Source organism: Cynocephalus volans, chromosome 12 (assembly GCF_027409185.1).
Source record: "Cynocephalus volans isolate mCynVol1 chromosome 12, mCynVol1.pri, whole genome shotgun sequence".
NCBI classification, from domain to species: Eukaryota; Metazoa; Chordata; class Mammalia; order Dermoptera; family Cynocephalidae; genus Cynocephalus; species Cynocephalus volans.
The window spans coordinates 97474550-97501839 of NC_084471.1; the positions used below are offsets into that span (position 1 = coordinate 97474550).

At 39.6% G+C, this 27290-nt stretch overlaps 1 protein-coding gene across 1 annotated transcript; it reads left to right on the forward strand.

The window, feature by feature from the left end:
* Positions 1 to 23317: 23317 nt before the first annotated feature.
* MGP (matrix Gla protein) lies at positions 23318 to 26595 on the forward strand. The gene is made up of 4 exons (XM_063075907.1): positions 23318 to 23452; positions 24841 to 24873; positions 25712 to 25787; positions 26213 to 26595. Exons 1-4 carry the CDS (start codon positions 23392 to 23394, stop codon positions 26352 to 26354), a joined length of 312 nt encoding a protein of 103 aa, XP_062931977.1. The 5' UTR covers positions 23318 to 23391; the 3' UTR covers positions 26355 to 26595.
* Positions 26596 to 27290: the final 695 nt, after the last annotated feature.

A 27290-nucleotide genomic window follows, 5' to 3' on the forward strand; every position in this document is an offset into this window, starting at 1 on the left:
CCTGGCACCTCCCCTCTCTCTCTCTCTTGCTTCCTCTCACCATGCGATCTGCCTGTACCTGTCAGCTGCCTGCTGCTTTCCGCCATAGGCAGAAGCAGCCTGAGGCCCACATCAGATGCAGCTGTCCCAGAATCATAAGCCAAATAAACTTTCTTTCTTTATAAAGTACCCAGTCTTGGGTATTCTGCTATAGCAACACAAAATGGACTAATACAACAGCACTGAACTATTTACCAGGCAATGTAGTATGAGTTGCATTGGAATAGAGATGAGCTGAACATAATCTTCACTCTCTAGATATCTATGGTATGATGTAATTTAGTGCAAGTGATATATATACAAAAACATGTAAACATGCATACAAAGAACTATTCTAAGTCATATAAAGCCCAAGGCATGCAAGCCCCTGATGTCCTTTTGAAAAAGTCAGTTGACAGTTCTGAGCCCCCATTTCCCCATAAGAGCTTTATAAAAATAAATTACATTATCTATTTCAAAATAATATTTTAAACTATGTTTTATATTCATATGCATATGTGAATTTTCATTATAGATTTGTTCGGTTGTTTACATATTTTTTTTATTTCTAGTTCTCTTCAAAGATGCCTGTATTTGATATGAGTAATAAGAATTGCCTCCTTTTTATGCATATATTTTATTTTATTTTTTAAATATTGGTGCATGCTGTTAGTGGGAATTTTTTCCTTAAATCATCTTTTAAGCCCTAGGTAATTTAAATAACATACTATATGCCATCGTCTGTATAAGTGTATTTAGAGAATCACTAAAATGTTTTAATATCTTTTTCTTTCCTGATCTTTTCTTTCAGGACACTCAGAATGCCTGAGGGTTCTTTAACTGCCCTGTGTTTGAGCAATTAATTCTAATCTAACACCATATGGAAACCATCCCCACCAGCCAGCCTTGCCAAACCAATTCATGGCAGCCTATGTTGTTGCTTTCTTTTTGTGCGACAGAAAGACTTGCTGGCAAGATGAGTGGTGAGTCTGTCTTTTTACTTCTCTTTGAGCCTACACAGGAAACTCCCAGCCAGATGAACTGTGCCTGGCGCTGGAAGGGGAGAGTCCAAGTGCAAAGCAGAATGTAAAGATCAAATGTGAGAGCTGAGAAATCCAAGTAAAATTGTCAGATTAGCTAAGGTCAAAGTTGACCTCCATTTGTTCCAGGAACATTTTTGTTTTTGTACCATTGTTCATTTGATTTATTTCTGGCAACAAAATATTAGTGTTTAAACACTGCTTTTTTCAACAGTCCATGGTATAGAGAACAGCCAATATCTGTATGTGATTTCTTTTTTTTTTTTTTTTTTTTTTTTTTTTTTTTTTTTTTCCGGTGACCGACGCTCAGCCAGGGAGTGCACCGATCATCCTTATATAGGATCTGAACCCGCGGCGGCGGGAGCGTCGCCGCGCTGCTAGCGCAGCACGCTACCGAGTGCGCCACAGGCTCAGCCCTCTGTATGTGATTTCTACTCATTCCCAAGAATCTTTGGCTTCAGTACACGTATCCTCAAAAATCCTCCAGCTCTGGCCATTGACCTTGTGAGAAAGTTCATATGTCACTATCATCAGAGAATAAGAAGTACTGAAATTCATTCCAACACATAACAGCACAGCTTCTTGGAAAAGGGAAAATGATACAAAATTTTCTTCTTTTCAGCTATTCAGTAAATGTTCTCTGAATGTAAAAGATTTGAATATGTAGAGAGAGGAGAGGCTCCGGGATGGCCATCCTCTTAATGAATTAACTTTTTCTCTGTTACTTATAGATAATACAATTCATATTTTTCCTTTTAAAGCTAAAAATTGTGCTTTCTTTGCAGTTATTTGGCATAGATGAGAGTCTTGTTTTGATGAACCAGAAAAAAATAGAGAGGAGAAAGAAATGAAACACTACTTAATAAATATTAACTATTTATATTAATGTAATGAAAAGGTAATCAATTACATTAGTTAACCCTTCCCTTTGGCAATCTTTCATATATTCTTATTTTCTTCCCATTGAACTTCTTATATGCACAACCTGCAAAAGATTGGTGCTGCACATGAAGTCAGCTTCTTTACACAACCTCATGTGACATACACAGGTCCACTCCAGTAAATTAATATGTGAAAATCCAGATGTAAAGACACACACATAAGGGGACAATTTACATCCCAAACACAGTAAGGAAACATTTTTTTATTTTACCTTTCCACAGGGATTCTTGCTTTTCAACTGGTTTTACTAAGATTTTCCTTAAAGAAAGAGTGGGTTTTTTTAATACATTTACATTATAACTTAATTTTACAATGTTATTATCTGGAAACTTATCAGGAATATCACTATTTCACAAACAGGATAATCATTTAATTTAATAAATGGAATGCTACATAAGCCAAAGGTAGGAAAAAAAAACAGTGAAATGGTATTTTTTCCTTATTTGAACATACTATGTAATTATTTTGTATTTCAAATTACATCAATTTCCTATCTTCACAAGAAATTAAATTTATATTTCAATTAGGAGACAAATATAGTTTGAGTTAAAGTTAAGAGACTGCTGTAGTGAATTTTTAAAATTAATTATTTAATTGAAACAGATTATACTTATTTGTGTTGTACATAGTTGACTATCAATACTTGTATACAATACGTGATGATCAAATCAGGATAATGAGCATATTCATCATTACAAAACGTAACCATTCTTTGTGTCCATTACCCAATTTCTTGCTAACCTACCACTTCCCACCTCTAGTAACCACAGTTCTGTTCTCTTCTTCTGAAATTTCAATCTTCCTTTCTTCCTCCCTCCTTCCCTCCTTCCCTCCTTCCTTCCTTCCTTCCTTCCTTCTTTTTCTTTTTTTCTTTCTTTCCTCTCTCTTTCTCAGCTCCCACTTACGGTATTTCTCTTTCTATGCCTGACTTATTTCACTTTACCTGATTTTCTACAACCTGATCCATGTTGTGGTGAATGGCAGAATTTCATTCTTTTTTATGGCTGATTAGTGTTCCACATTTTCCATATCCAATCATCTGTCAGTGGGCATTTAGGTTGGTTTCATAACTTGATTATTGTAAATAGAACTACAATAAATATGGTACTGCAGATATCCCTTCAACATGATGATTTCCATTCCTTTGGGTATATACTCAGTAGTGGGATTGCTGGATTTTATGGCAGTTCTATCTGCAGTTGTTTGAGAAACCTCTATACTGTTTTCCATAATGGCTGTATGAATTTACAATCTCACCAACACTGTAGAAGGGTTCTTCTTTCTCCACATCATTGCCAGCATTTGTTATTTGCTGTCATTTTGGTAATAGCCAGACTAGCTGGGGTGAGATGATATCTCAATGTGGTTTTGATTTGTATTTCCCTGATGATTAGCGATGTTGAGCATTTTTTTCATAAACCTCTTGGCCATTTGTATGTCTTTTTTTCAGAAATGTCTATTCAACTCTTTTGCTGACTTTTTATCAGGTCACCTGTTTTTTCTACTGTTAAGTTTTTTGAGTTTCTTGTAATTGTGGATATTAATCCTTCATTGGATATACAGTCTGCAAATATTCTCTTCCATTCTGTATGTTGTCTTTTTACTTTGTTGATTATTTTCTTGGCTGTGCAGAAGGTTTGATATAATCCTATTTGTTTATTTTTTCTTTTGTTGCCTGTGTTTTGGGGGGTCTTATAAAGTCTGTGCCCAGTCCTACATCCTGAAGTGTTTCCCTATATTTCCTTCTATGAATTTTATAGCTTCAGGACTTACATTTAAGTCCTTTAATCCACTTTGAGTTGATTTTTGGTATAGGGTGAGAGGTACAGGTCTATTTTTATTCTTCTACATGTGGAAATCCAGGTTTTCTAGCAAAATTTATTGAAGAGTTTGTCCTTTCCCCAATGTATGTTCTCAGTTCTTTTGTAGAAGATCAAATGGCTATACATATGTGGATTATTTTCTGGATTCTCTATTCTGTTATGTTGGTCCACGTGTCTGTTTTTGTGCTGGTACCATGCTTTTTTGGTTACTATAGCTTTGTAGTATAATTTGAAGTCAAGTATGTCTTCAGCTTTATTTATTTATTTGCTGAGTTTTGCTTTGGCTATTTGGGGTCTTTTGTTGTTCCATATGAATGTTAGGATTGTTTTTTTCTATTTCTGTGAAGAATGCCATTGGTATTTTGATGGGAATTGATTGAATCTGTAGATCGCTCTGGGTACTATCAACATTTCACAATGTTAATTTCTCCAATTCATGAACATAGGATGTCTTTCTATCTTTTTGTGTTCTGTTTAGTTTCTTTCAGCAGTGATTTGTAGTTCTCATTGTAGAAGAGATGTTTAGCCTCCTTGGTTAAATTTATTCCTAGGTATGCAATTGGGGGGGGGGCTATGGGTTTGTTTCTTTGATTTCTTTTTCTGCTAGTTCATTGTTGGAGTATAAAAATGGTACTAATTTTCATATACTGATTTTGTATCCTGCAACTTTACTGAATTCATTTATCAGCTCTCAGAGTGTTTTAGCAGAGTCTTTAGGCTTTTCTATTTATAGAATCATGTCATCTGCAAACAGGGAAAATTTGACTTCATCTTTTCCAATTTGGATGCCCTATTTCTCTCTCTTGCCTGATTGCTTTAGCAAGTACTTCCAATATTACCTTAATAAGAGTGGTGAGAGTGGACATCCTCACCTTGTTCCTGTTCTTAAAAGAAAAGCTTTCAGCTTTTGCCCATTTAGGATGATATTGGCAGTGGATTTGTCATATCTGGCTTTTATGGTATCGAGATACTTTTTTTCTGTAACTAATTTCCTGAGAGTCATTATCATGAAGAGATGTTGAATTTTGTCAAATGCTTTTTCTGCATCTATTGAGGTGATAACATAGTTTTTGTCCTTGGTTTCACTGAAGTGGTGTATCCCATTTATTGATTCGCATATGTTGAATCATTCTTGCATCCCTGGGATGAATCTGTCTTGCTCATGATGTATAATCTTTTTGATGTGCTGTTGTATTCTGTTTACTAATATTTTGTTGAGCATTTTTATGTCTATGTTCATCAGAGAATTTAGCCTATGGTTTTCTTTTTTTGTTATATCTTTGCCTGCTCTTGGTATCAGGGTGATGCTGACCTCATAGAATGAGTTTGGGAGAATGGCTTCTTTTAATTTTTTCGAATAGTTTGAAAAAAATTGGTATTAATTCCTTTTAAAGGTTTGGTAGAATTCAGCAGTGAAGCAATTTGGTCCTGGGTATTTCTTTGTTGGGAGACTGTGATTACTCCTTCAGTCTCATTGCTTGTTATTGGTCTGTTCAAGTTTTCTATTTCTTCTTTGTTCAGTCTTGGTAAGTTTTATGTGTCCAGAAATATATCCATTTCCCCTAGGTTTTCAAATTTGTTGGCATGTAGTTGTTCATAATAGTCTCTAATGATTCTTTGTATTTCTGTGGTACCTTTTTTTTTTTTTTTTTTTTTTTTTGTCCTTTTCGTGACCGGCATTCAGCCAGTGAGTGCACCGGCCATTCCTATATAGGATCTGAACCCGCGGCGGGAGCGTCGCAGCGCTCCCAGTGCCGCACTCTACCAAGTGCGCCACGGGCTCGGCCCTCTGTGGTACCTTTTTCATTTCTGATATTTGTCATTTGGGTCTTTGCTCTGCTTTTTTTAGTTAGTCTAGCTAATGGTTTATCTATTTTGTTTATTTTCTCAAAGAACCAACATTTTATTTCATAGATCTTTTGTTTCATTTTTTGAATCTATATTTCATTTAGTTCTGCTATGATCTTAATCATTTCTTTCCATATACTGATTTTGGGGTTAAATTGTTCTTGTTTTTCCAGGTCTTTGAGGTGTGATGTTAGGTTGTTTATTTGAAATCTTTCTATTCTTTTATGTAAGCATTTATTACAATGAACTTCCCTCTTAGTACTGCTTTTGCAGTGTCCCTGAAGTTTTGGTATAATGTCTTTATTTTCATTAGCTTCAAGAAATGTTTTTATTTCCTGTTTAATTTCTTCTTTGACTAATAGGTTGTTTAGGGCATGTTGTTTTATTTCCATGTATTTGTACAGTTTCTGAAATTTTGCTTGCTATTAATTTCTAGTTTAAATCCATTGTGGTCTGAAAATATACTTGAAATGATTTCAATTTTTTGAAAAATTTGTTGAGACTTGATATGTGACCTAACATGTGGTCTGTCCTGGAGAATGTTCCATGCACTGATGAAAAGAAAGTATATTCCGTAGCTGTTGGATGAAATGTTCTGTAGATGTCTGCCAAGTCCAACTGGTCCAAAGTGGTGTTTAAATCTTGTGTTTCTCTGTTGATTTATTGCCTAGATGATCTGTCAAATGTTGAGATGGGGTGTTAAGATTCCCAACTATTATTTTATTGGGAGTCTATCTCTCTCTTTAGATTCAATAGTGTTTGTTTTAAATATCTGGGTGCTCCAATGTTGGGTGCTTATATATTTAAGATTGTTGGATAGATCCCTTTATCACTGTATTATGATCTTCTTTGTCTCTTTTTACAGTTTTTTATTTAAAGTCTATTTTATCTGCTGCTAGAATAGCTACTCTTATTTATTTTTGGTTTCCACTTGCATGTATATCTTTTTACATCTTTTCACTTTGAGTCTGTGTGAGACTTTACAGGTGAGGTGAATTTCGTGTAGGCAGTATGTAGCTGGGTCTAGTTTTTTAATCTACTCAGGCAGTCTGTGACTTTTGCAGGGGATTTCAATCCATTTACATTTAAGGTTGTTATTGACAGGTATTATCTTACTCCTGGCATTTTATTGATTTTTGTATGGTTGTTTTAAATATCTTTGTTCTTTTCTTTCCCTTTTATTGTTTGTTCTCAGTGTTTGTTGGTTTTTTGAGGTGGTAAGATATAGTTCCTTTCTTTTTTCTATTTGCATATTTGCTCTACCAGTGGGTTTTTTGTTCTTTCTCTGTATTCATGGTGGCAATCATCATTTTTTTGGATTCCAGATACAGGACTCCTCTTATAGTGCTGGTCATGTGGTGGTGAACTTCCACAGTTTTTATTTTTTCTGGGAAATATACTATTTCTCCTTCATTTCTGAAGAACGGCCCTGCTGGGTATAGTATTCTTGGCTAGCAGGGTTTTTTTCTTTTAGTACTTTACATATATCATCCCACTCTCTCCTGGCCTGTGAGGTTTCTGCTGAGAAATCTACGTTAGTCTGATGGGGACTCCCTTACAAGTGACTTGACACTTTTCTTTTGCTGTTTTTAGGATTCTTTCCTTGTCTTTGACTTTCGACAGTTTGACTACAATGAGGTTTGCCTGGTGAGGATCTTTTTTGATTGAATGTGACTGGGAATCTTTGAGCCTCCTCTATCTGAGGCCATATCTCTCCTAATACTCAGGAAGTATTATGCTACTACTTTGTTGAATGGGTTTTCAATGGATTCTCCTTTCTCCTCCCATCTGAAACACCCGTAATTCAGATGTTTGTACACTTGTGGTTTTCTGACAGCTCTTATAGGTTTTCTTCACATTTTTAATTTATTTTTCTTTGGGTCTGCCTGGGTTATTTCAAAAAGCCTGTCTTCAAGGTCAGAAATTCTTTCTTCTGTTTGCTCTAGCCTGTTGCTTAAGCTCTCTGTTATATTTTTTATTTCATTAAGTAAATCCTTTGGTTTGATGTTTCTGCTATGTTCTTTAAAAGGTTATTTATCTTTTTGTAAAGTCCTCCTTTAGATCCTGGATTGTTTTTTTCTTTTCATTTTGTTGTGTCATCTATCTGAGATTTCTTGTATCTCACTGAGTTTCCTTAAGATTGTTTCTTGAAATTCCTTTGCAGTCATTTCATAGGTTTCCTGTTCTTTAGGTCAAGTACTGAAGAATTATTGTATTCCTTTGCAGTTGTTATATTTTCTTGTCTTTTCATATTCCTAGTATCTCTACATTGATGTCTGGGCATTTAGTTGAAAAGTTGCTTCTCCTAATAGTCAGGAGTGGCTTTTCAGGAAAGAGATTCCCTCTTGTAGATGTGCTTTGTATTGAACATTGGGTAGGGTGTTTGGGTTTTGGCTCCAGGTAGACACAGTAGTGTAGTCTATGTGTAGTTACTTTGACCATATTCGTTGGAGTTGTCTATGAGTGCCTCTGTGGCTTAGGTGCTAGAGCATTCAGCATTTTCTTGCTGAAATGGGGGAACACTGGGTTGAGTCATCACGGTCGTGAATGAGATCTCAAGTTCTTGGGAGAAGTGCCTGGATGCCCTGTCACTCTTCTGCTGAGGTGGATGACCCTGAGTGACCTTGCTGGAAACCTGGCTAGTGTCCCATGACCCTGATAGGTGCTCTGTGGTGAACTGAAGGTCCTTAGAGTAAATGGGCATCCCAGAGAAGCATTCCTGGAGGTCAAGATTAGGACTTTAGACCTTGAGGAGGATACAGGGGTACTCAGCAGTCTCTCAGCTAAAGTGAGATACTCAATGGTGTCATGAGGGCTCTGTGCTCCGTACCCACAGGGGAGGCATTGAGGTACTCTGTAGCTTTGCTGTTGAAGTGGATAATACTGAGTGGGATCATTGGATTTGTGTGGAGGGCCATGTACTTTCAGGAGGGATACTGGGATGGTCCACAGCATCACTGTTGAAGTGGGGTACTCTGGGCAAGGTGTTAGCAGTTTCAGGTAGGATCATTCATCCCCCATAGGAATGCTGAGGCCCTCTATAGCTGTTCAGCTGGAGTACACACTCAGGGTGAGGCCTCTGTGGTTATGGACAGACATCTGTGACCCTAAGAGCATGACTAGAACACTCCGGATCTCTTCAGCTGAGGTGGGGCTATTCTGCACAAGGTCTTTGGGGCTTGTGGGCTACTGTGCCTTCAAGAAAGATGCTAGATCACTCTGAAGCCCACTTGCTGAGGCAGGCAGCCATAGATGGGCTCACTGGTGTTGCAGGCACATGTTGTGCCTGGGAGAGGCACGCAAGTTCTCCAGTACCTCTTCAATGCATTCTCTGTCTTTGTGGGAAACAGAAGCAATGTTTCCTTCTAGGTGGCTATCTTCTGTAGTGTATTATTTAGAGCAACTTCATTGAGCTTTTGTGCTATTCAAGAACTTCCATGGGTTTGCAGATCAGCTCAGTTCAAAAACCATATATGAGCACTTGCTGTGTGCCAGATGATGTGTAAAGGATGGAAGGTACAGTGATGAATAAAACACAATCCCTTAATTCTCTGAAGGAGCTAAAAATCCAGTGTGAGACACAGTCAAGTAAACAGACAATTTCAGTGTTGTGTAATGAAATCAGGTAAGATCTATGAAAAAGTGTCATACGGTTAGTATGAGAGCACACAGGAAGCATTTAACTCAGTACACAAATTCAGCAACAGAAATATTCCTTCTTTTAGCAAGAATAAATTCTGTCCTTCTAGAGATGACAATTTCCTAGATGATGAGTCAGATTTTGATGAGTAAATGTACGTGGGGTTGAGAAAGAAGAGGACTCAGAAGATTGTACCATCAGTAGCTAAGAAGAGGATGTGTAGCAAGATGAAGAACAGAGAGGAGTGTAATTCAAAAGAGAAAGTATGGGCTTAGAAATAAAACAGTGTTGACTTCTGGTCAAGATGGCAGAACAGACGGTCCCTAGTGTCACTCTCTGTCTCTCACAAATCAATGAATTTACAACTACAAAAAAGCAACAACAGCCAAGCTGGGGCCACTAGAGCTCTGGGGAAGAGGAGGAGAGACCTGTGGAGTGCATGAAGATGGAAGAAGCCATGATGAGAGAAAGAAAAAACCCCTCCAACCATTTCAAGTCCCGGCCACTTCCCGGCTAGAGCTGCTGAGCACATGGAGAAGGAGCTAGCAAAAGCTGCACCTGTGCCTGTTGGATGAAGTTGCTTGGAGGAGGCAGGGGAGAAGAGGGCCTTGGTGGCCTCCAGGCCAGCAAGACCACTAATAGGGCTCCTGTGGACACACATAGAACCAAGGAGCCACAAACACTGAAATAAAGGAGCCCCTCAGAGGGCAGTGAATCATTGCAAGGGACTGGAGCATGGCCCATCCCATGGGAAGTGTTTGTAGCATGAGTGGTAGGGGAGACGGGCCCATCAAGGGAACATTGGGGCACAGCAAGGGCAGCTGATCTGTCCTGCAATCAGTGTAGGACCACTCAGAGGAAACTGGTCAGGAATATAGAATTGCATGGGGTGCAGTTTGATGAAAAGACTCAGGCCCAGTCCAGCAGAAACACTGGACTGGGCCTAAGTCTAGGCACCAGATTTCACTAGAACCAGAAGTACCTATAAAGTCAACCATTAAAACCTGAACTGCACAAAAAGCCTTCCCTAGGGAACCAGTAGCAAAGCAGCAAGTTACCCCACTTTAGAAGGAAACAAAGGACAGCAAATTAGTTCCAGTGTGGAGTTTGAGTGGTGGGAACAGCAAATAATCCAACACAGAACTGAAAGAAAAGACAAAGTACCCACAACCAGAGACAAAGTTTGATATTAACTAGTAAAGGTCTTATTTCACCAAAGAACCCTTATAACACCTAGAAGGACTGGAAATCCCCTAGGCTACCAAAACAGAAATGGGGGAAGGTCAGGGGCCTCAACCATCCCCCCAGTACCTGCAACCAGTCCTGAGGGTTGGGGGTTGAGGGCCTTTGCCCCCCCGAACAAGCACAACCACCCCAATGATGACCACTGAGCTGCTGCAGGAAGTGCCCTAGGCTCTCCCAAGCTGGGGCAGTGGGGGGCCAAAGACCTTGGTCATATTCCCCCAACACAAACAATCAACCCAGTGACAACTACCAAGCCACCCCAGGAAGGGCCCCAGGCTCCCCCAGGCTGGGGCAGTGGGGAGCCCCAGGCCTCAGCCACACACCTGCAGCATGAGCAGCCAGCCCAGCAATGACCACTGAGCCACTACAGGAAGCACCCTGGGCTCTCCTGAGTCTGGGGAGTGGGGGGCCAAGGGCCTCGGCCATGTCCCCCCAACACAAGCAACCAGCCCAGCAATGACCACTGAGCCACTGCAGGAAGTGCCATGGGCTCTCCTGAGCCAAGGTGGTGGGGTGCCTTGGGCCATGGCCACACCTCCCCACACCCATAGCCAGTCCAGCAATGGTCACCAAGCCACAGCAAGAAGGGCCCCAGGTTCCTGAGCTGGGGAGGTGAGAGGCAAGTGTTTTTGCCACACACCCCTGACATCTGGACCTAGCCCAGCAATGACCAAGCTACTGTTGGAAGCTCCTTGGTCTCCCCTGTGAGAATGTGGGGGGTGCCATGGGCCTCAATCCTACCCCTCCTCCTTCCTCCTTCTTCCATCCCATTTCCTTCCCCTTTCCCTTCTCCCCCTCTGTCCCAACTGTTCCACAACAACATCATAGAATGTAAAAAAAAATAATATTAATAAAATACAATATCCACTCATCCGATGATGGACATTTGGGCTGGTTCCAACTCTTGGCTATTGTAAAGAGTGCTGCGATGAACATTGGGGAACAGGTATACCTTCGACTTGATGATTTCCATTCCTCTGGGTATATTCCCAGCAGAGGGATAGCTGGGTCATATGGTAGATCTATCTGCAATTGTTTGAGGAACCTCCATACCATTTTCCATAGAGGCTGCACCATTTTGCAGTCCCACCAACAATGTATGAGAGTTCCTTTTTCTCCACAACCTCACCAGCATTTATCGTTCAGAGTCTTTTGGATTTTAGCCATCCTAACTGGGGTGAGATGGTATCTCAGTGTCATTTTGATTTGCATTTCCCGGATGCTGAGTGATGTTGAGAATTTTTTCATATGTCTGTTGGCCATTTGTATATCTTCCTTAGAGAAATACCTATTTAGCTCTTTTGCCCATTTTTTAATTGGGTTGTTTGTTTTTTTCTTGTAAAGTTGTTTGAGTTCCTTATATATTCTGGATATTAATCCTTTGTCAGATGTATATTTTGCAAATATTTTCTCCCACTCTGTTGGTTGTCTTTTAACTCTGTTAATTGTTTCTTTTGCTGTGCAGAAGCTCTTTAGTTTGATATAATCCCATTTGTTTATTTTTCCTTTGGTTGCCCGTGCTTTTGGGGTCGTATTCATGAAGTCTGTGTCCAGTCCTACTTCCTGAAGTGTTTCTCCTATGTTTTCTTTAAGAAGTTTTATTGTTTCAGGGTGTATATTTAATTCCTTAAACCATTTTGAGTTGACTTTAGTGTATGGTGAAAGGTATGGGTCTAGTTTCATTCTCCTGCATATTGATATCCAGTTCTCCCAGCACCAGAAAATGTGGTATATCTACACAATGGAATACTACTCAGCTATAAAAAAGAATGAAATACTGCTACTTGCAACAACATGGATGGACCTTGAGAGAATTATATTAAGTGAAACAAGTCAGGCACAGAAAGAGAAATACCACATGTTCTCCCTTTTGGGGGGAGATAAAAATAAATAAATAAATTCACACACACACACACACACACAAAATGGGGGGGAGAAGATGACATAACAATTACTATTCCTTGAAGTTGACACAACAAGTATACAGACAGGACATTGTTGGGTGGGAGGGGGGAGAGGGAGAAGGGAAGGAGGTTTCGGTTATGGGCCACAATAATCAACCACATTGTATATCGACAAAATAAAATAAAATTTTTTTTAAAAAAATCCCATTTACAAACTTTAAATGGGAAAAAAAGATTAAAAAATAAATAAATAAAATAAAATAAATAAATAAAATACAATAAAACAAAAATAAAAAATAAAAAATAAAATAATGCTAAGGGAGTTTTTAAAGGGAGGAGAAATAACAGCCAGTTTGGAAGCTTAAGTAAAACATCATGTAGCAGATGGTATTTGAGCTAAGTCTTAAATGATGTCCAAGTTTGCTATATACAGAGAAGGGAAAGCAGAAAAAGAGAGGATGCCATAAAATGAGCAGAGGTGTGACAGCAAACACTGAAGGACAGCTTAGCAGCAAGCTGCTCAGTTAGGCTAGACGATTGGTTTCATGAAGGGATATAGTGAAAGATTAATGGGAAAGACAACTGGGGATGGAAGGAAGGGAGTTAGGGGGTGTGAGTGAGAAACTGGTAAAGGGCAAAAAAAATGATTACATTGTATAATGTTGAATATACTAATTATCCTGATTTGAGCATCATATATTACACACAGGTATTGAAACTAATTGCTGTACCCCACAGATGTGTACAATCAATTGTATTTCAATAAAAAAGAAATTGTGCTTAACAAAAAAAAATAAATAAATAAGGGAACTAACACTGAATGAGCACCTGCAATGTTGCAGACACTTGCTGGGTATTGTACAAGGATTATCTCATTAAATCTTTACAATTTATGAAACGATTGTCACCACTCACATGTCACAGAGAGGAAGTGACTTATCCAGGATCACATAGCTAGTTTGAAATCATCATCATCATCATCATCACTAATTTCATGGAACATTTACTATATGCCAGCACTGGCTTAGGAAGATCCTCCCATGCATTATGTCATTTAATCCCCACTACAACTCTGAGCTACTTTCTATTATCACCCCCATTTCATCAGATGAAGAAAACAAGGATTAGAGAGATGGCAGAGACAAGAAAGCGACAGACGGATCAGAATTCATTCTGGGACCTGTTGACTCCAAAGCCCATGCTCTTTTCCACTTTCTCATTATGCCACCAGAGAATTTGGGATACATGTAAGAGGGATATTGGCTTAATCTAGTGAGCAGCGAGATTCTGTTGTGTGTTTTAAAGATGAGTATGATTCCAAGGTGAAGCTCAAAGAACTCGCAGCCTGGTGGAGGGAAAAGACAGGCATGCGCTTGTGTCTGGCTCTATTCTTACTAACTCCACACCCCGCCCATATCCATTTCACCTGCCCTTCTATGGATGTCTCAAAATAAACCAGGACAAAAAATTACATTACATTTGGTTACCTTCAGTTTATCTTTCCTTCCTTTCGATCCCACTTTTAATCACATTTATTTATCTCCTACAATAGGCAGAGGAAGAATTCCAGTGAAAGCTCCTTTCATTCTTTCAAGAAAATAAAGTCTTTCAAAATTCCATCATGGTAGGAAATAAATAACATGGGATTGTGAGGAAACAGGAAACACAGAGAATGATAAATTAGAAGAATCAGAATCAAAGGCAAGGCCACCGAGACACAGACAAACGCTGATTACAGGACTGCTGAAACAAACGCCAGCAGGCAGGGCGGAAATAGATTTCCACCGGTCAGCCCAACCCACACTTCACTGCATTTTTTCCCATCACAATTCCATCAGGGAGAAATCAGATGTGGAAATAATCTCCTATTTCACAGCTTGTTCACTTCTTAGCTTGATCAGCAAAGGCACTCACTCTCTGCACCACGGTCTCCCTAACATTAACCTGGACATTTTTCTTTTGTGTCCTCTCTAAACTTTCTTTTCTGAATTTCATTCCATTTCAAGGGTTTGTATAGACTGGATGATGAAACAAGGGAGAGGAATTGCAGAGTTTCAGATCTCTTCCGTGAGATTTTTCTCTCACTGTCCAAATCCTGGCTGAAAAGTTTGTCTTTCTTGTCCTAGGGATTTCAAAGTGTATCAATGCCTAACTTGAATGAATGAAGTTACTTGACTACTACTAGGAAATAAGAGCAGACAGTGTCTACTGGCAGGCAGTAATTTGATTGAAGCTTTTGCAAGGCATCTTGTTAGTGGTTTGCAGGCATAGGTGTGGCCATCCAACCACCAACCAGCCCTGGAAGCACCACTCACAAAACTACCACCAGATTTTCTTCTAGCTGTAGAACAGACTGTTCCTTTAAACCCTGGATTACATAATAATATCTCTATCTTGTTTATCCATTTCAAAGATGAAATAATTTGGAAGCAAAAAATTATTGAAGTCTATTTCAACTTTTCTGTTTAAAAAGATAAATGATTTACTCGACAGTCACAAGGCCATTAAATGGCAGTGTCAGAAATAAACTGAGCTTTAGCCAGTTCCCCTTGGACAAAGCCTAGCAGCATTCCCTTTGCATTTCCTCCTCTGTTCTGATTATCACCAGCAATCAATTGCACAGCTATTTGGAAAAAAACAGGAGTAACACTAAGCCAATGGGGTTGAACCAACCTTTTTTGAAATAAGTTTGTGTGTGTGTATGTGTGTGCACCTGCATGCATGTGTATTTGTTGTGCTCCCTGGTATTACATGCCAGTCATTAAGCTAGGAGCTCTGCATGTATTGTCTTATTTAATCCATCCAACAGTCCTCAGAGTTGGGTTTTATAATCTCTAATTACATCAATGAGAAATGTGAGGCTGAGGAGTTTAAATAACATGTTGAACCTCACACATGGAGTAAGGGGCAGAGCTATGAGTCAAATCTAGGCTTTCTTATTCCAAAAACCACATCCCTCAGAAGAAAGGTTAATTTTACTTTCTACAGAGCCTATCTTCAGAGTCTGATCCAGGTTGCGTGATTGTGTGTCTGAGGAGGTACCAAAAGTATGGAGGGAATACCAAGATGGAGTGAAGATGGGGTGCTCACTGCCTTCCTCTTTTGTTGATTTGTTGGTTTGTTTTGAGAGAGCAATAGAAGGGCAGGTGAAATGCATACAAGCTGGTGTGCAGAAGGAATTTGGTAAATACACTTCATGCAGCTACCACATTTTCTTCGAGTTCATCTATTACCTAAACTTAAAATCACCTAAAAAAAGATATGAATTTTCACTTAAAGGAAGTGCCCTTAGGTTAGACACAGAGTTCATTCAGATACATTCCTCCAACTGACGATTTCAAAGAAGAGTATATTTTTATTTCTTCTGACAACTTTAAAAGTTGCCGTTTTTAACTTCCTTTAATAACTAATGTTATCGTTATTATGTTTGCTTACATTTTTCTTGAATTTCTCTCCGTTGTTTAAAGTGTTATTTCTATCCTCCCTAAAACTTCTTCTCACAACTGTACTTGTGCTTTCAAGCTCTTGTGTACTGTGACTTGGTGAACGAAGCTGTCTCCCTCTCTCTTCCCATATGTCCTCACGAATGATAGACGTGCTCCTGCTCTGCTTCCGTCTCACTCAGAGACAGCCTGTCATCCCCCTCACAGCCCACCTCCTTGCCAATCCCACCTTTAAGACACCTTCTTCTGCCAGTCACCAGTATCTGCTTTTATTCCTACAAATTACTTGGCTCCTTTTCTTGGTGTTGTAAATTTCCTGACTATAGGAAGGAGTATTTTTATTTTGGCTACTTGGGGTAATGATAGGAACTGTAAGGATATGGTTGAGTGCAGGACACCAGTAGAGCAGATATAAAAAGGCACCGTCCTTTCCAGCAAAGGCCATGGTCTCGTGGGAGAAATTCCCCGGGCTTTATCTTCATCACACTTCACCCAGAAAATGCAACCAGAGTCTGATGAGTAAACCACCAGCCTTGTCTAACTTCATCTCTAGCCAAGACTGGACACCTAAAACCAGCTCTCTATTTTGCTTTGAGTTGAAGGAGCATTTTATAAATTGAGACTAGATTTTCATTTTTGCTGGGGATCTGAGTAACTGGAGAGATTGACTTTGCAGGCACTAGGAGACAACATTCTTAATATACCCAGCCAGAGGCAGTGTCAGAGGACAGCCAGCAAACGTGAGTGTTCAGAGACTGGGATGAGACTTGGTGATTCCTGAAGTAAGCTAAAACATTTTAGAAAGTAACATATTTGAGTTGGAGCTTGTTTAGGTAGATAATTTAGTGTGCAGATACTAGACAAATAGGGGTCTTAGGTTCCAATACTAAATTTATTCCTTTCCTTATTTTTGTTAGTCATTTAACTTTCTGGGCTGAAGTGGCAGTATGTAAAACTTTAATTCCTATTGTCGCATTTTAAAGGACATTGAAGAAATTATTATTCTAAATATGTACAAGGAAGGGTCTTCAATAAGGACATGGAAGGATTCGTATTGTCTTATAATTCAATTTTTCCACGAAGTTTTTAAAGTACACTTGTATATCTTTGTGTGATTTTGTCTTTAGCTCTGAAACTGGGGATTCAAGGAACTCTGTAGACATAATCAAAAAATTATGTAAGCAGGTGTCAGATCCCTGGCGAGTACTGCATTGTTGTATCAGTGACTGAAACGATATTGACATCGAACAGCTCGGTGTTTGAATCCTGCCTTTGCCATTCAGTGGCTGTGTGACTGTGGATAAACCATTTAACATCTTTGAGCCTCTATTTTCTTATATATAATTTGTGGGTAATTATAGTCAGTTTATAGGATTATTATTCATAACACAATGAATAAAAAGTGATTATCAGAATACCTAGTATATAACAAGTACTTGACATATGATAATATTACTTGGACAGTTGTATAACTTTTATCTTATATTTGCTATTTTATTTAAAAATTAAACCTTTTAATAAGAAGGAAAAAGGTGAAGAAAATAATCTATGCAGGAAGAAAAAAAAAATCACAGCTGTTCCCTACCAGGAACTCCATTTATTTAACATTTGGGTTTCTCCATCTTTCACCGGAGGTTTTTGCCCATAATTTCCCAGATGCCCCTCCCATGCCTGAGTTTGACAAACCCTTATTTCTACTTAGCTCAGCTAAGACAAATTAAGAAATAAGAAATTCTGTACCTGGGAAGTTATGTCAATTAAGAAATATGAGACGTAGAATCCATTCAAGGGGCTTCCCTAAAAAGAATAGAACTAAGAGGTCGGCACTGTCCCGTGAAGTTGGCTGGTCTCTGTCTCACCTTTCCTTGTCCTTTGATGTCCTAGAAGTGACTTTTGTTCATACCTTCAGGGTTGTTGCTTCCTAACCCTTCTCTCATTTGCCTTTTTCCTTTACTGGCAAGGGTAAGGGTTTTAGTGCTGCCAGTAAAAAAAAAAAAAAAAAAAATCATAAAACAATAAAACCAACATTCTGTAAATAAAGCTGGATCTCACGGAACAACAACAACAAAAAGTCTGACAAAATTCCCAGCCATCTGAAAAAGAGACAGGGAAAGGATAAGAAAGGATAGGGAGAAGAGGGGGTAGAATCGGTAGGGAAATATATTAACCTTATTATTACTGTGCTGTTATTTTAGTCACAGGAATACTATAGAAAAGGATGCTCATAGTATATCCTCCAGTAAATATGTGTGCTTTTCTGAGATACTTCTCTCCACAGTAATTGCCGGGAGCTCTGCCAACATTTCCTTCTTTCCCTTCTTTCCCTCAGTTCACAATCGTCTGAGCTTGTTGTCAGTGCTTTTTTCAATGCTCTGGAAACAGAGCTGCTCCTGAGTGCCCATAAAAAATGTCAGCCCAATGAGAAAAAACATATCACTCAGTTTTTGCTAAGGCCAGTTGGCTGCCTGAACACATTTTTTAATAAGAGGAAGCACTAATTAAATCTGTGTTCCAAGAGCTCACTTGATGCATGAGGGCAGTGCCCATATCTATATTTCTCCATTTATTTCCAGCCTAGAGTTGGCACACAGTAGATGCTCAATACATTTGCCAGATGGATGGATGGATGGATGGATGGATGGATGGATGGATGGATGGATGGATGGAAGAATGCCTAAAACCATGAGGCTGCTTTAGAGTCTGGAGGGTATGGTCATGATTCTCTTTCTCCTGGGAGCAGGTGGAATAAGAGATCTTGTACTGTTCTATGACTTCTGCTGCCTGGGATACTGCATTACTAATCTCATGTGAGAAGATGCCTGCACAGTTTGAAAAATTGGCATTTAAGTCACTGGCTCATACCTTTCTTGTCACTTCTGGGAGTGTCTTCAAATATCCTCTCCGCTAAATAACACTTTTCTTTAGTTAAGGAGAACTATCTATAGAAGTGTCTTTCATAATTGTCTAAAACCCAAAGATAAGCTGGAGCTCCATGCGATCTAGTTTTTACAAGATATTTCAACTAAGAAAATGCATAGTAGCACCAAAATTAGTTTTAAAAATTTCAGGATTTTCTGGCAATTCTCAAAGTTTTACAATCTCAAACAATCGTGTTCATAATGAAAGGAACTCTTATTTGTCTTTTCCCATGTCTCCCTTTTAATATGTCTCGCATCCTACAGCTGCCTCAGTTTTTCTCTCTACAATTCAATCTTGACCTAAAATTCATCCGGCAAGTGAAATCTGCAAGGCTCTTCTCATTTCTCCCTTTCCTCTTTTTTTCTACTTCAGTTTTTCTTCTCTCTTCTCTCAGATGAGTCAGTCTTGGCCTTCTCAATGCAAAGGCCTCATCCCTGCTTGATGAGCTACTCCAAGTCGTCTTCATAAAAACGTGAGTGGAGTGGACATCTACAAAATTGTCTTTGAGACAGGAAAAGGTAAGAGAAAAGAGAAAAGGAAGAGCTCTGAATTCTCACACGTTAATAGTTTTTATGGGTCACATGTAAATGAGATTTAGCATAGAAAAATCCTATGAGCAGATGGAGAGCAGTGGACAGGGAAGATGAAGGACCACTGATAGGCTACTCCCAAAAGAAAGTGTTAGTCTTACAAACACCAAGATGATAAAGAGGAATGCTGAAATGTTGAGGGAGTCCAGTGGAAACAGTGATAAAAACTACTTGTGATAAAAGGTAACGCTTAAGTTGGAAAGAGAAGTATGAGATTTTCAAGTCTGGTCTCAGAGAGTGTAAACATAAACGAACAGTCATGATGTCAGAAGGCTAAAAGAGTGCAGTTGCCATTTAACAGAAGGGATGAAGCATAAGACACCACCTAGTTTTTCATCATTGCTCCTTGAAATAAACCAGTATTGAAAAGTATGCCCACCCGCTCCCATCCCAACCCTTTTCCCGTTCTAGCCCAAGAGTCAGAGGTCCTGAGGTTATCTAAAGATCTTCTACAATCTGTTGCTCTGAAACAAGTCAGTTTATCTGCAGAGAAGACTCTTGGACATCCAAGCAACAGAGACACAACTGACAGAAAAGGTTTTCTGATTTCCCTAGAAGAAAAAATAAATAAAGAGCTTGTATTAGTTCATTTCTTTGCTTTTAACAAAATACCTGGAACTGGGTAATTTATAAGAAAATGGAATTTATTGCTTACAGTTTCTGAGGCTGGGAAGTCTAAAGTCCAGGGAACACACCTGGTGAAGGCCTTCCTTGGTGGTGGCTTCAGGGACACAGGGTATCACATGAGATGGAAGAAGCAGAGAGAGACTCTCTTGTGCTCTCCTGTTAAAACCCTCAGAATCACACTCAGGACCACCACTATTAATCCATTCTTTATGGCATGGCCCTCAGAATCTAATCACCTCTTCAAGGCCCCACCTTTTGATTACCATAGGAGGATTTCACACCCTCAACAGTTACAGGGGAGATTAAGCTTCAATTTATAAAACATGGGGGACAAAATTTAATCCATATCATTCCACCCATGGCCCCAAAAGTTTATGTCCTTCTCACAGGTAAATACATTCATTCTATCCCTAAAGTCTTAACTTGTTTCAACTCAAAAGTTCAAGGTTCAAAGTCCCATTTGTGAAATCAATACCAGTTATCTACTTCCAGGATAGAATGGTAGGACAAGCATAGGGTACCTATTCCCATTCAGAAAGGGAGATATAGGCCAAAAGAAAGGGGTAACAGGTCCTAAGCAAGTCTGAAACCCAGCAGGGTAGGCATTAAATCTCAAAGCTGGCAAATCATGTACCCTGACTTATATTCAATGTCTTCTGCATGCTGGTGCAGGGGCTGGGTCCCCAAGTCCTTGGGCAGCTCTTCTTCTATGGCTTTCCTGGTCTCCTGCCACACGTTAGCTCTCTCAGGCTGGTGTAGCATTCTGGTAGCTCTATAGTTCTGGGGTCTCCATGGTGGCCCCACTTTCACTGCTCCACTAGACATGGCACTGATGAGGTTTCTTTGGTGCAACTCTGACCCCACATTTCCACTCAGCATTGCTCTAGCAAAGGTTCCATGTGGTGATTCTGCCCCAGGCACAAATCTCCTCCTGGGCCCCGTTCTGTGAGCCTGCAGACCTAATACCACATGGACACCACCAAGGCTTCTGGCTTGTATTTTCCAAAGCTGTAGGTCTAGCCTCACCTGGGGCCAATTTAGCCACAGCTGGAGCAGCCAAAGTAGCTGGGGTGCTAGTGCTAGAAGCAGCTTCCTGAGGTGGCCCTGGGCAGCAAGCCCATGAAGGGCTCCTTGGGCCTGTTCCCTGAGACCATTCTGTCTCCCTAGGCCTCTGGGCCTGGATGGAAGGGACAGCCTCAAAGATCTTTGAAATGCCTTCAAGATCTTTTTTCCCTTTTCTTGATAATCCCTTTCTTCCGTACTAATCTTCTTAGCAAACTGCCACTGGGCTGCGTCATTGAATTTTCCTCCTGAAAATGCTCTCTGCTTCTCTACAACATGTCCAAGCTGCAAATTATCCAAATCTTTATGCTCTGCTTCTCTTTTAGTCATAAATTCTGGCATTATGTCATGCTTTTGCTGCCATAATTCAGTGTAGGCAGTAGCAAGTAGCCATCCTGAATGTTTTGCTGTTTAGAAATTTCTTCCACCAAATACCCTGGGTCAAGTACCTTGAAGTTACATGGTCCATAAAACTTTGAACATGGACACAATGCAGCAAGTTCTTTGCCAGTTCATAGCAAGTGTAATCTTTGCCCCAGTTTCCAATAAGTCCCTTCTCATCTGAGACCTCCTTAGAATGGTCTTTACAGTCCGTATTTCTATCAGCATTCTGGTCACCACTATTTAACCAGTCTCTAAGACATTCTAGACTCTCCTCACCAGCATCTAGGTTTTTCCTAGTCTGTTCCTCCAAATTCTTCCAGCTTCTCAGCACCCAGTTCCAAAGCTGCTTCCACATTTTGAAGTATTTGTTATAAGCAACACCCCACTTCTCTGGTACCAATTTTCTGTATTAGTCCATTTCTGTTGCTTATAACAAAAATACTTGAAGCCGGGTAATTTAAAGAAACCATATTTATTGCTTATAGTTTCTGAGGCTGGGAAGTCTAAAGTCCAGGGAACACATCTGGTGAAGGCCTTCCTTGGTGGTGGCTTCAGTGACACAGGGTATCACATTGCAAGATGGCAGAAGCAGAGAGAGAGAGAGACTCTCATGCGCTCTTTTCTTAAAACCCTCAGAACCATACCCATGACCACCATTACTAATCCATTAATTAGGGCATGGTCTTCAGAATCTAACCACCTCTTCAAGGCCCCATCTTTCAATTACCATAATAGGATTTCCTACCCTCAATAGTTACAGTGGGGATTAAGCTTCAATACATAAAACATGGGGGACACAATTTAATCCGTATCAGAGCTTTCTCTACAAGATAACCAGAGGCACCAAATTGAAATCTTCCTGTTAGAGAAGAAAAAGTACCTGTGGGCCTGAGGGTAGAGTGGAAGTGCATGTCTGTGAAAACCTGTATTTGAGGATTCCTTACAGCTAAAGAGCAAAGTGAATAGTAAGTCGCTATCACTTACCTCCTTAAGGATGTGTCTTGTTGTCTGCAGATCCCCCACTGCACAGCACCTTTCTTCCCATCTGCCACTCACTAACAGCCTATTGAATCAATTAATTATCAAGACAATGCCCTCAGAAAATGAGAGATGTGTACCCTCTTACCCTTGCTGCAATTTCGATCAATGATAACCAGCCTAAGAGATCGTGAGGGCACAGGTTTTTATTAATGCCATAAAACTGGATGGACAGGTTACAACAGAGCCAGTTGAGGAAACAGAAACTCTTGGGTTACTGGACATCTCTACCTTGCTGAGCCCTTGGAAAAATGAAAAAGGTGCCTATCACCAGGCAAATGCCTGACTGCTGTAGGATTGCTAGCTCAGCTCTACTGAGGCTATGTCTAAATTATAACCATCAAAGGAAATGAAGTCCTTTTCCCCCCAGAACCTCTCCTCAACCCACCAGGGAGTGAGAACACTACTGCTCAGTGTGTGGACCAAACCTAAAAGGCTCATGGTTAGGGCCAGGAGGGTAGATCAGAGAAGGAATCAGAAAAGCAAACACATGTTCATGGCAACTCCCTTCTCTGTGGACCTTTGCCCAGGTCTGGCCCCAAACATGGAGTGGCCACAACTTCTGTACCAGGGCAGCAACCTTCTGTAGCACAGTCAGGCCCAGGAGAGAGGGAAAACTGCCCGCCCAGAGTAGATAATATCTGGAAGAAATGAATATTTGGGAAAATTCCCAGTGTTAGTTTAGTGCCAACGCTTCCCCACCTTCTCCAGCCCCCTCCTATGGGTTCCTCCCCTCCCAGCTGCTCTAGTTCTTATAAACACCTCCCAGCCTTTCACGAGCAGCCTGCAGGAGCCTCTCTTCCTACTGCAGCTGCACCCGGCACTGAGGCCGCCCCACCAACGCACAGACCGCAGGACGACAGAGACCATGAAGAGCCTGCTCCTTCTCACCGTCCTGGCTGCCTTGGTGGTGGCGACTTTGTGTTATGGTGAGAAACCTTTCTCCCTGCCATTTCTCTGCTTTTTCTTCTCTGCGTCTGACTTCACTTTACTTTCATTCTTTCTCTCCCTCTTTTCTTCCCCCTTTCTCTGTTATAATCTTACAGCACCATTAATTTAACATTTCCCAGTCTCCATGAACACAGATCTGTTCCATCAAGTCTGTTTTATATCCTAAATATCCAGATTCTTGTATGCAACTTAACAGGCAATTTCTTTCAGTGGTAAGTCTCTATATACCTAGAAAATTAGATATTTGAGAAAGAAGATATCAAATTCCTAGCCCCTGCATTCTCATTTTTAAGGATGTTTATTTAGATTTCAAGGTCAATGGGTTAAGGATATTGGTTGAATCACTTACCTTTAAGAAAATCAGTTTTCATGTATATTGTTAAGTATAGCCCTTTCTAGGAATAAGACAATATCATGAACTTACTACATTTGTTTAGTAAATTAATTTTAAAATAAAGTTTTACATTTAAAGAATTTTAGAAAAAAATTGATTTTATACTTTTCATTGTCAAAAATAAGTTGTTCCTGGCTTCTATATGTTGTTGAATGTATCTGTTTGTCCAAAGTTCATAAAGAAATTTAACGCAACATTATTTATATAATTCAGCCTTATGCTTCAATTACCTGGATATTTGAGTTGCTTTTAAGCCTAAACTACATGAACAGCCATAAGTATTATGCTTCTCACTTGAAATTATTCACACATTTTTGACATCAGAGGATTTGATTTCTTCACCTTATTTTTAACTTTTCAAGCAAATTCACTTGCCTGAAAATATAAACCTCTTATTCTCCAATTTACCTGCTATGCTCAAGAGAGTGGTAGAAAGAGGAAAACTTGCTCTGGCATTGTTCCAGTTCTCTCTCTGAACTGGCATTGTGCCCAGTGTGAGTTTTCAGCTGGAGCCAGTGGTTTCTGTGGCTGCCAATTTAACATGGGTTCTTAAGAGGCTTTCTGAACCCTCTTAGAAACCCATCCTGGTAAAGCCCGGCTGAGCAACTGCCCCAGAGTTCTCCTGCCTGTAGAAACCTGGCTGTTTTCTAGATCCTTCTGTACCTTCCTTGAACTTATGCTCAAACAGGTCCTGAATAAATCAGAAGCCCTCATAGCCCTTGGGGAATTTTAGCTAAGGCTGGTCACTACCTCCTACAACATTAGATAAACTAAAATGTAGAGATATTCACAGCAAGGACAGTGATAGAGAAAGAACTCATAAATCCTAAATTCCTGACATTTGTAATAAGAATATTGCTAAATAGATTCTTCACATCTTTTTGACTCTTCCTCTCCTTCCATTGCTATATTTAGACAATTGCAGCATGTGATAAATAACGATATAATGAATCTTTTTTATTTTAATTCCAGAATCTCATGAAAGCATGGAATCCTATGAAATTTGTAAGTGAATATTTGACTTCTTTATTTAACTGTCTTGCATTAAAGAACCTCTCCCTATTTTTGAATAAATAAAATGAGAAGACATATAACAGGGAGGAAAAAGAGGGCCTTTTACGGAAAACTAAAGTAAATTTAAAAATGCAATGACTATAAAAATTGCCAAATGAGCAATTTTTTTAAGCTTGAAGTAGTATAATATGACATTTAAACTACATTCAACATACTTAGAAGCCATAAAATCCTGTTTGGAAATTTTAAGTTGGCACCACATCGATCACACAGATGGAAAATGAGGAGTAATGAGAAATGGTAAACTACAGAATTGGCAGCCGAGTCGGCTGGGACACCGCAGGCGTCAGCATTAAGTTGACCTCTGTCGAATATCCACACCTACAACGACTGAGTACAGGAAGAAGTAGCACATCACCACCATTTTCAATTTAGCTATTATTTGTATAATGTTTAAACTGTTCACTTACTGGTGATCTAGAGTTATGTTTTACGAGTCCTCAGGACAGAGAGAATTTCTCATCAACGGAATGCAAAACACACCGAATAGGACTACCAAAATTAGGAAAGGCAAAGTGACTGCCCAAAAGCCAAACAAAAATTGCCGTGGCTATGTGACAAGGCTGTGAGACACAGACACAAAGATGGGTTATTGATTTCTTTTAATCAGGCACTTTATGAAATCTGCTTCATATTCCTCTTATTTTGCAGATCTCTCATTACATGAAATATATGAATTAACGAGCTTAGAATATATTTGTCAGGCAATATTCATGGAAATAATTTCAGCTACTGTTTTCCTAAAACTGCATTTATTTTCTGTTTTGAGATCCCTTCACTAACAGAAGAAATGCTAATACCTTCTTATACCCGCAGCAGAGATGGAGAGCAAAGGCGCAAGAGAGGTGAGTAAGAGAACGTGCTCCGGGAGGTCATTTTTCCCAGTGTCGCATCACACATCTGAGTGGAGTAAGAAACAGGTTTTTAAAAATCTTATGTATTATTTCTGATCATGTCTTAAAATCAAAGAATTTTAAAACAACGTACAGAAAACAACTGAATCTTTAGAAGACTATTTGTGAAAGACCTGGAAAGGAGGGAGAAGAAGGAAGGAAAAAGGGACAGAAAGAAAACATCTATTTTCATTAAAAAAACAAAATCCCCTTGTCCATCTTTTCTCCCTGTTTTTCAAATCGCTCTTACTATTGGGGAGTAGGGGTGGGGAACCTCTCTCCAATATTTTCTTATACTTTTCCTTTTTCTTATTTCTCCGCTGTCTATGCTTCTGAATTTTGGTCTTTTTTTTTTTTTTTTTTTTTTTACTTTCCAGAATCCGAGAACGCTCCAAGCCTGTCCATGAGATCAACAGGGAAGTCTGTGATGACTACAAACTTTGCGAACGCTATGCCATGGTTTATGGATACAACGCTGCCTATGATCGCTATTTCAGGCAGCGCCGAGGAGCCAAATGAGATTGGGAAAAAAATTGTATTTTCCTGGAGGCTAGTGCCTGGTTTTGTACCCCCTTGCAGTAGCATAACTAAAACATGTAGATACATACACAATGCTTCTTTCCTACAGAGTCTCTTGTCTGGCTGCACCTCTCTTTCCTGCCCTCAGATTGATAAGTGACAAACATGCATTGCCGTGTAGGTCAACAGAGAGTTAAGGTGTGTAATTATTACATAATAAACTTCTGGTTTCATACTTTCATTTTGTGAATCTGATTTCTTCTGGGAAAATACGGAGAAATTTAAACCATGGCCCACCTAACGCAGAATAGGAGATTCTGTTAATCTCAAGTCTAGGGTTTGGAAGTACAGCTACATAGAAAGAGTGTACCTCACCCAGGAACTCACCCCGCCATAATTTGTCTAGGGGCTTTCTACGCTGGTATCTGTGAATGATTGCTCCCTATTATGTGTTTTCATAATTTTCCAATTATAAGTTGTAGCAATTATAGGGCGCACCTCATTTGTTTCTCATCTCTTAAACATCATGGCCAAAAAGGACCTCCAGATCAAGATAATCCAGAAGGCAGTAGAAAAGGAGGAAAGGGGGAGGGGGGTAATTAGAAGGGACAAATGGAAAACAAATGGCAAGATGATAGGCTTAAACCTAACTATATTAATAATCTCATTATGTATAGGCAAGCAATTATTTATTACTTTCTACATATGTTTTTTTTTTCTTTTTTTATTGGTTACGAATATTCATGAGATACAAAGCTGATTGTCACCCCTTGTGCCCATGATGTGAGGGCCAGATTCATACTGAGAGCATACCCATTACCACAAATTGCATTTGTACATCGCGTCCCCCACCCAATTATCCCCAACCTCTCTCTCCCTCCCCCTTTCCCCCCCACTCCGCATTGTAGCCCAAGGAATGTTCTCTCCTCTGCAAGT

Excerpts from the sequence above, each read along its gene's own strand:
- MGP (XM_063075907.1), top strand. The coding sequence starts at position 23,392 with ATGAAGAGCCTGCTCCTTCTCACCGTCCTGGCTGCCTTGGTGGTGGCG. Across the intron at positions 24,874-25,711 it reads CATGGAATCCTATGAAATTT|ATCCCTTCACTAACAGAAGA; the intron begins GTAAGTGAATAT and ends TTCTGTTTTGAG. Across the intron at positions 25,788-26,212 it reads AGAGCAAAGGCGCAAGAGAG|AATCCGAGAACGCTCCAAGC; the intron begins GTGAGTAAGAGA and ends TTTACTTTCCAG.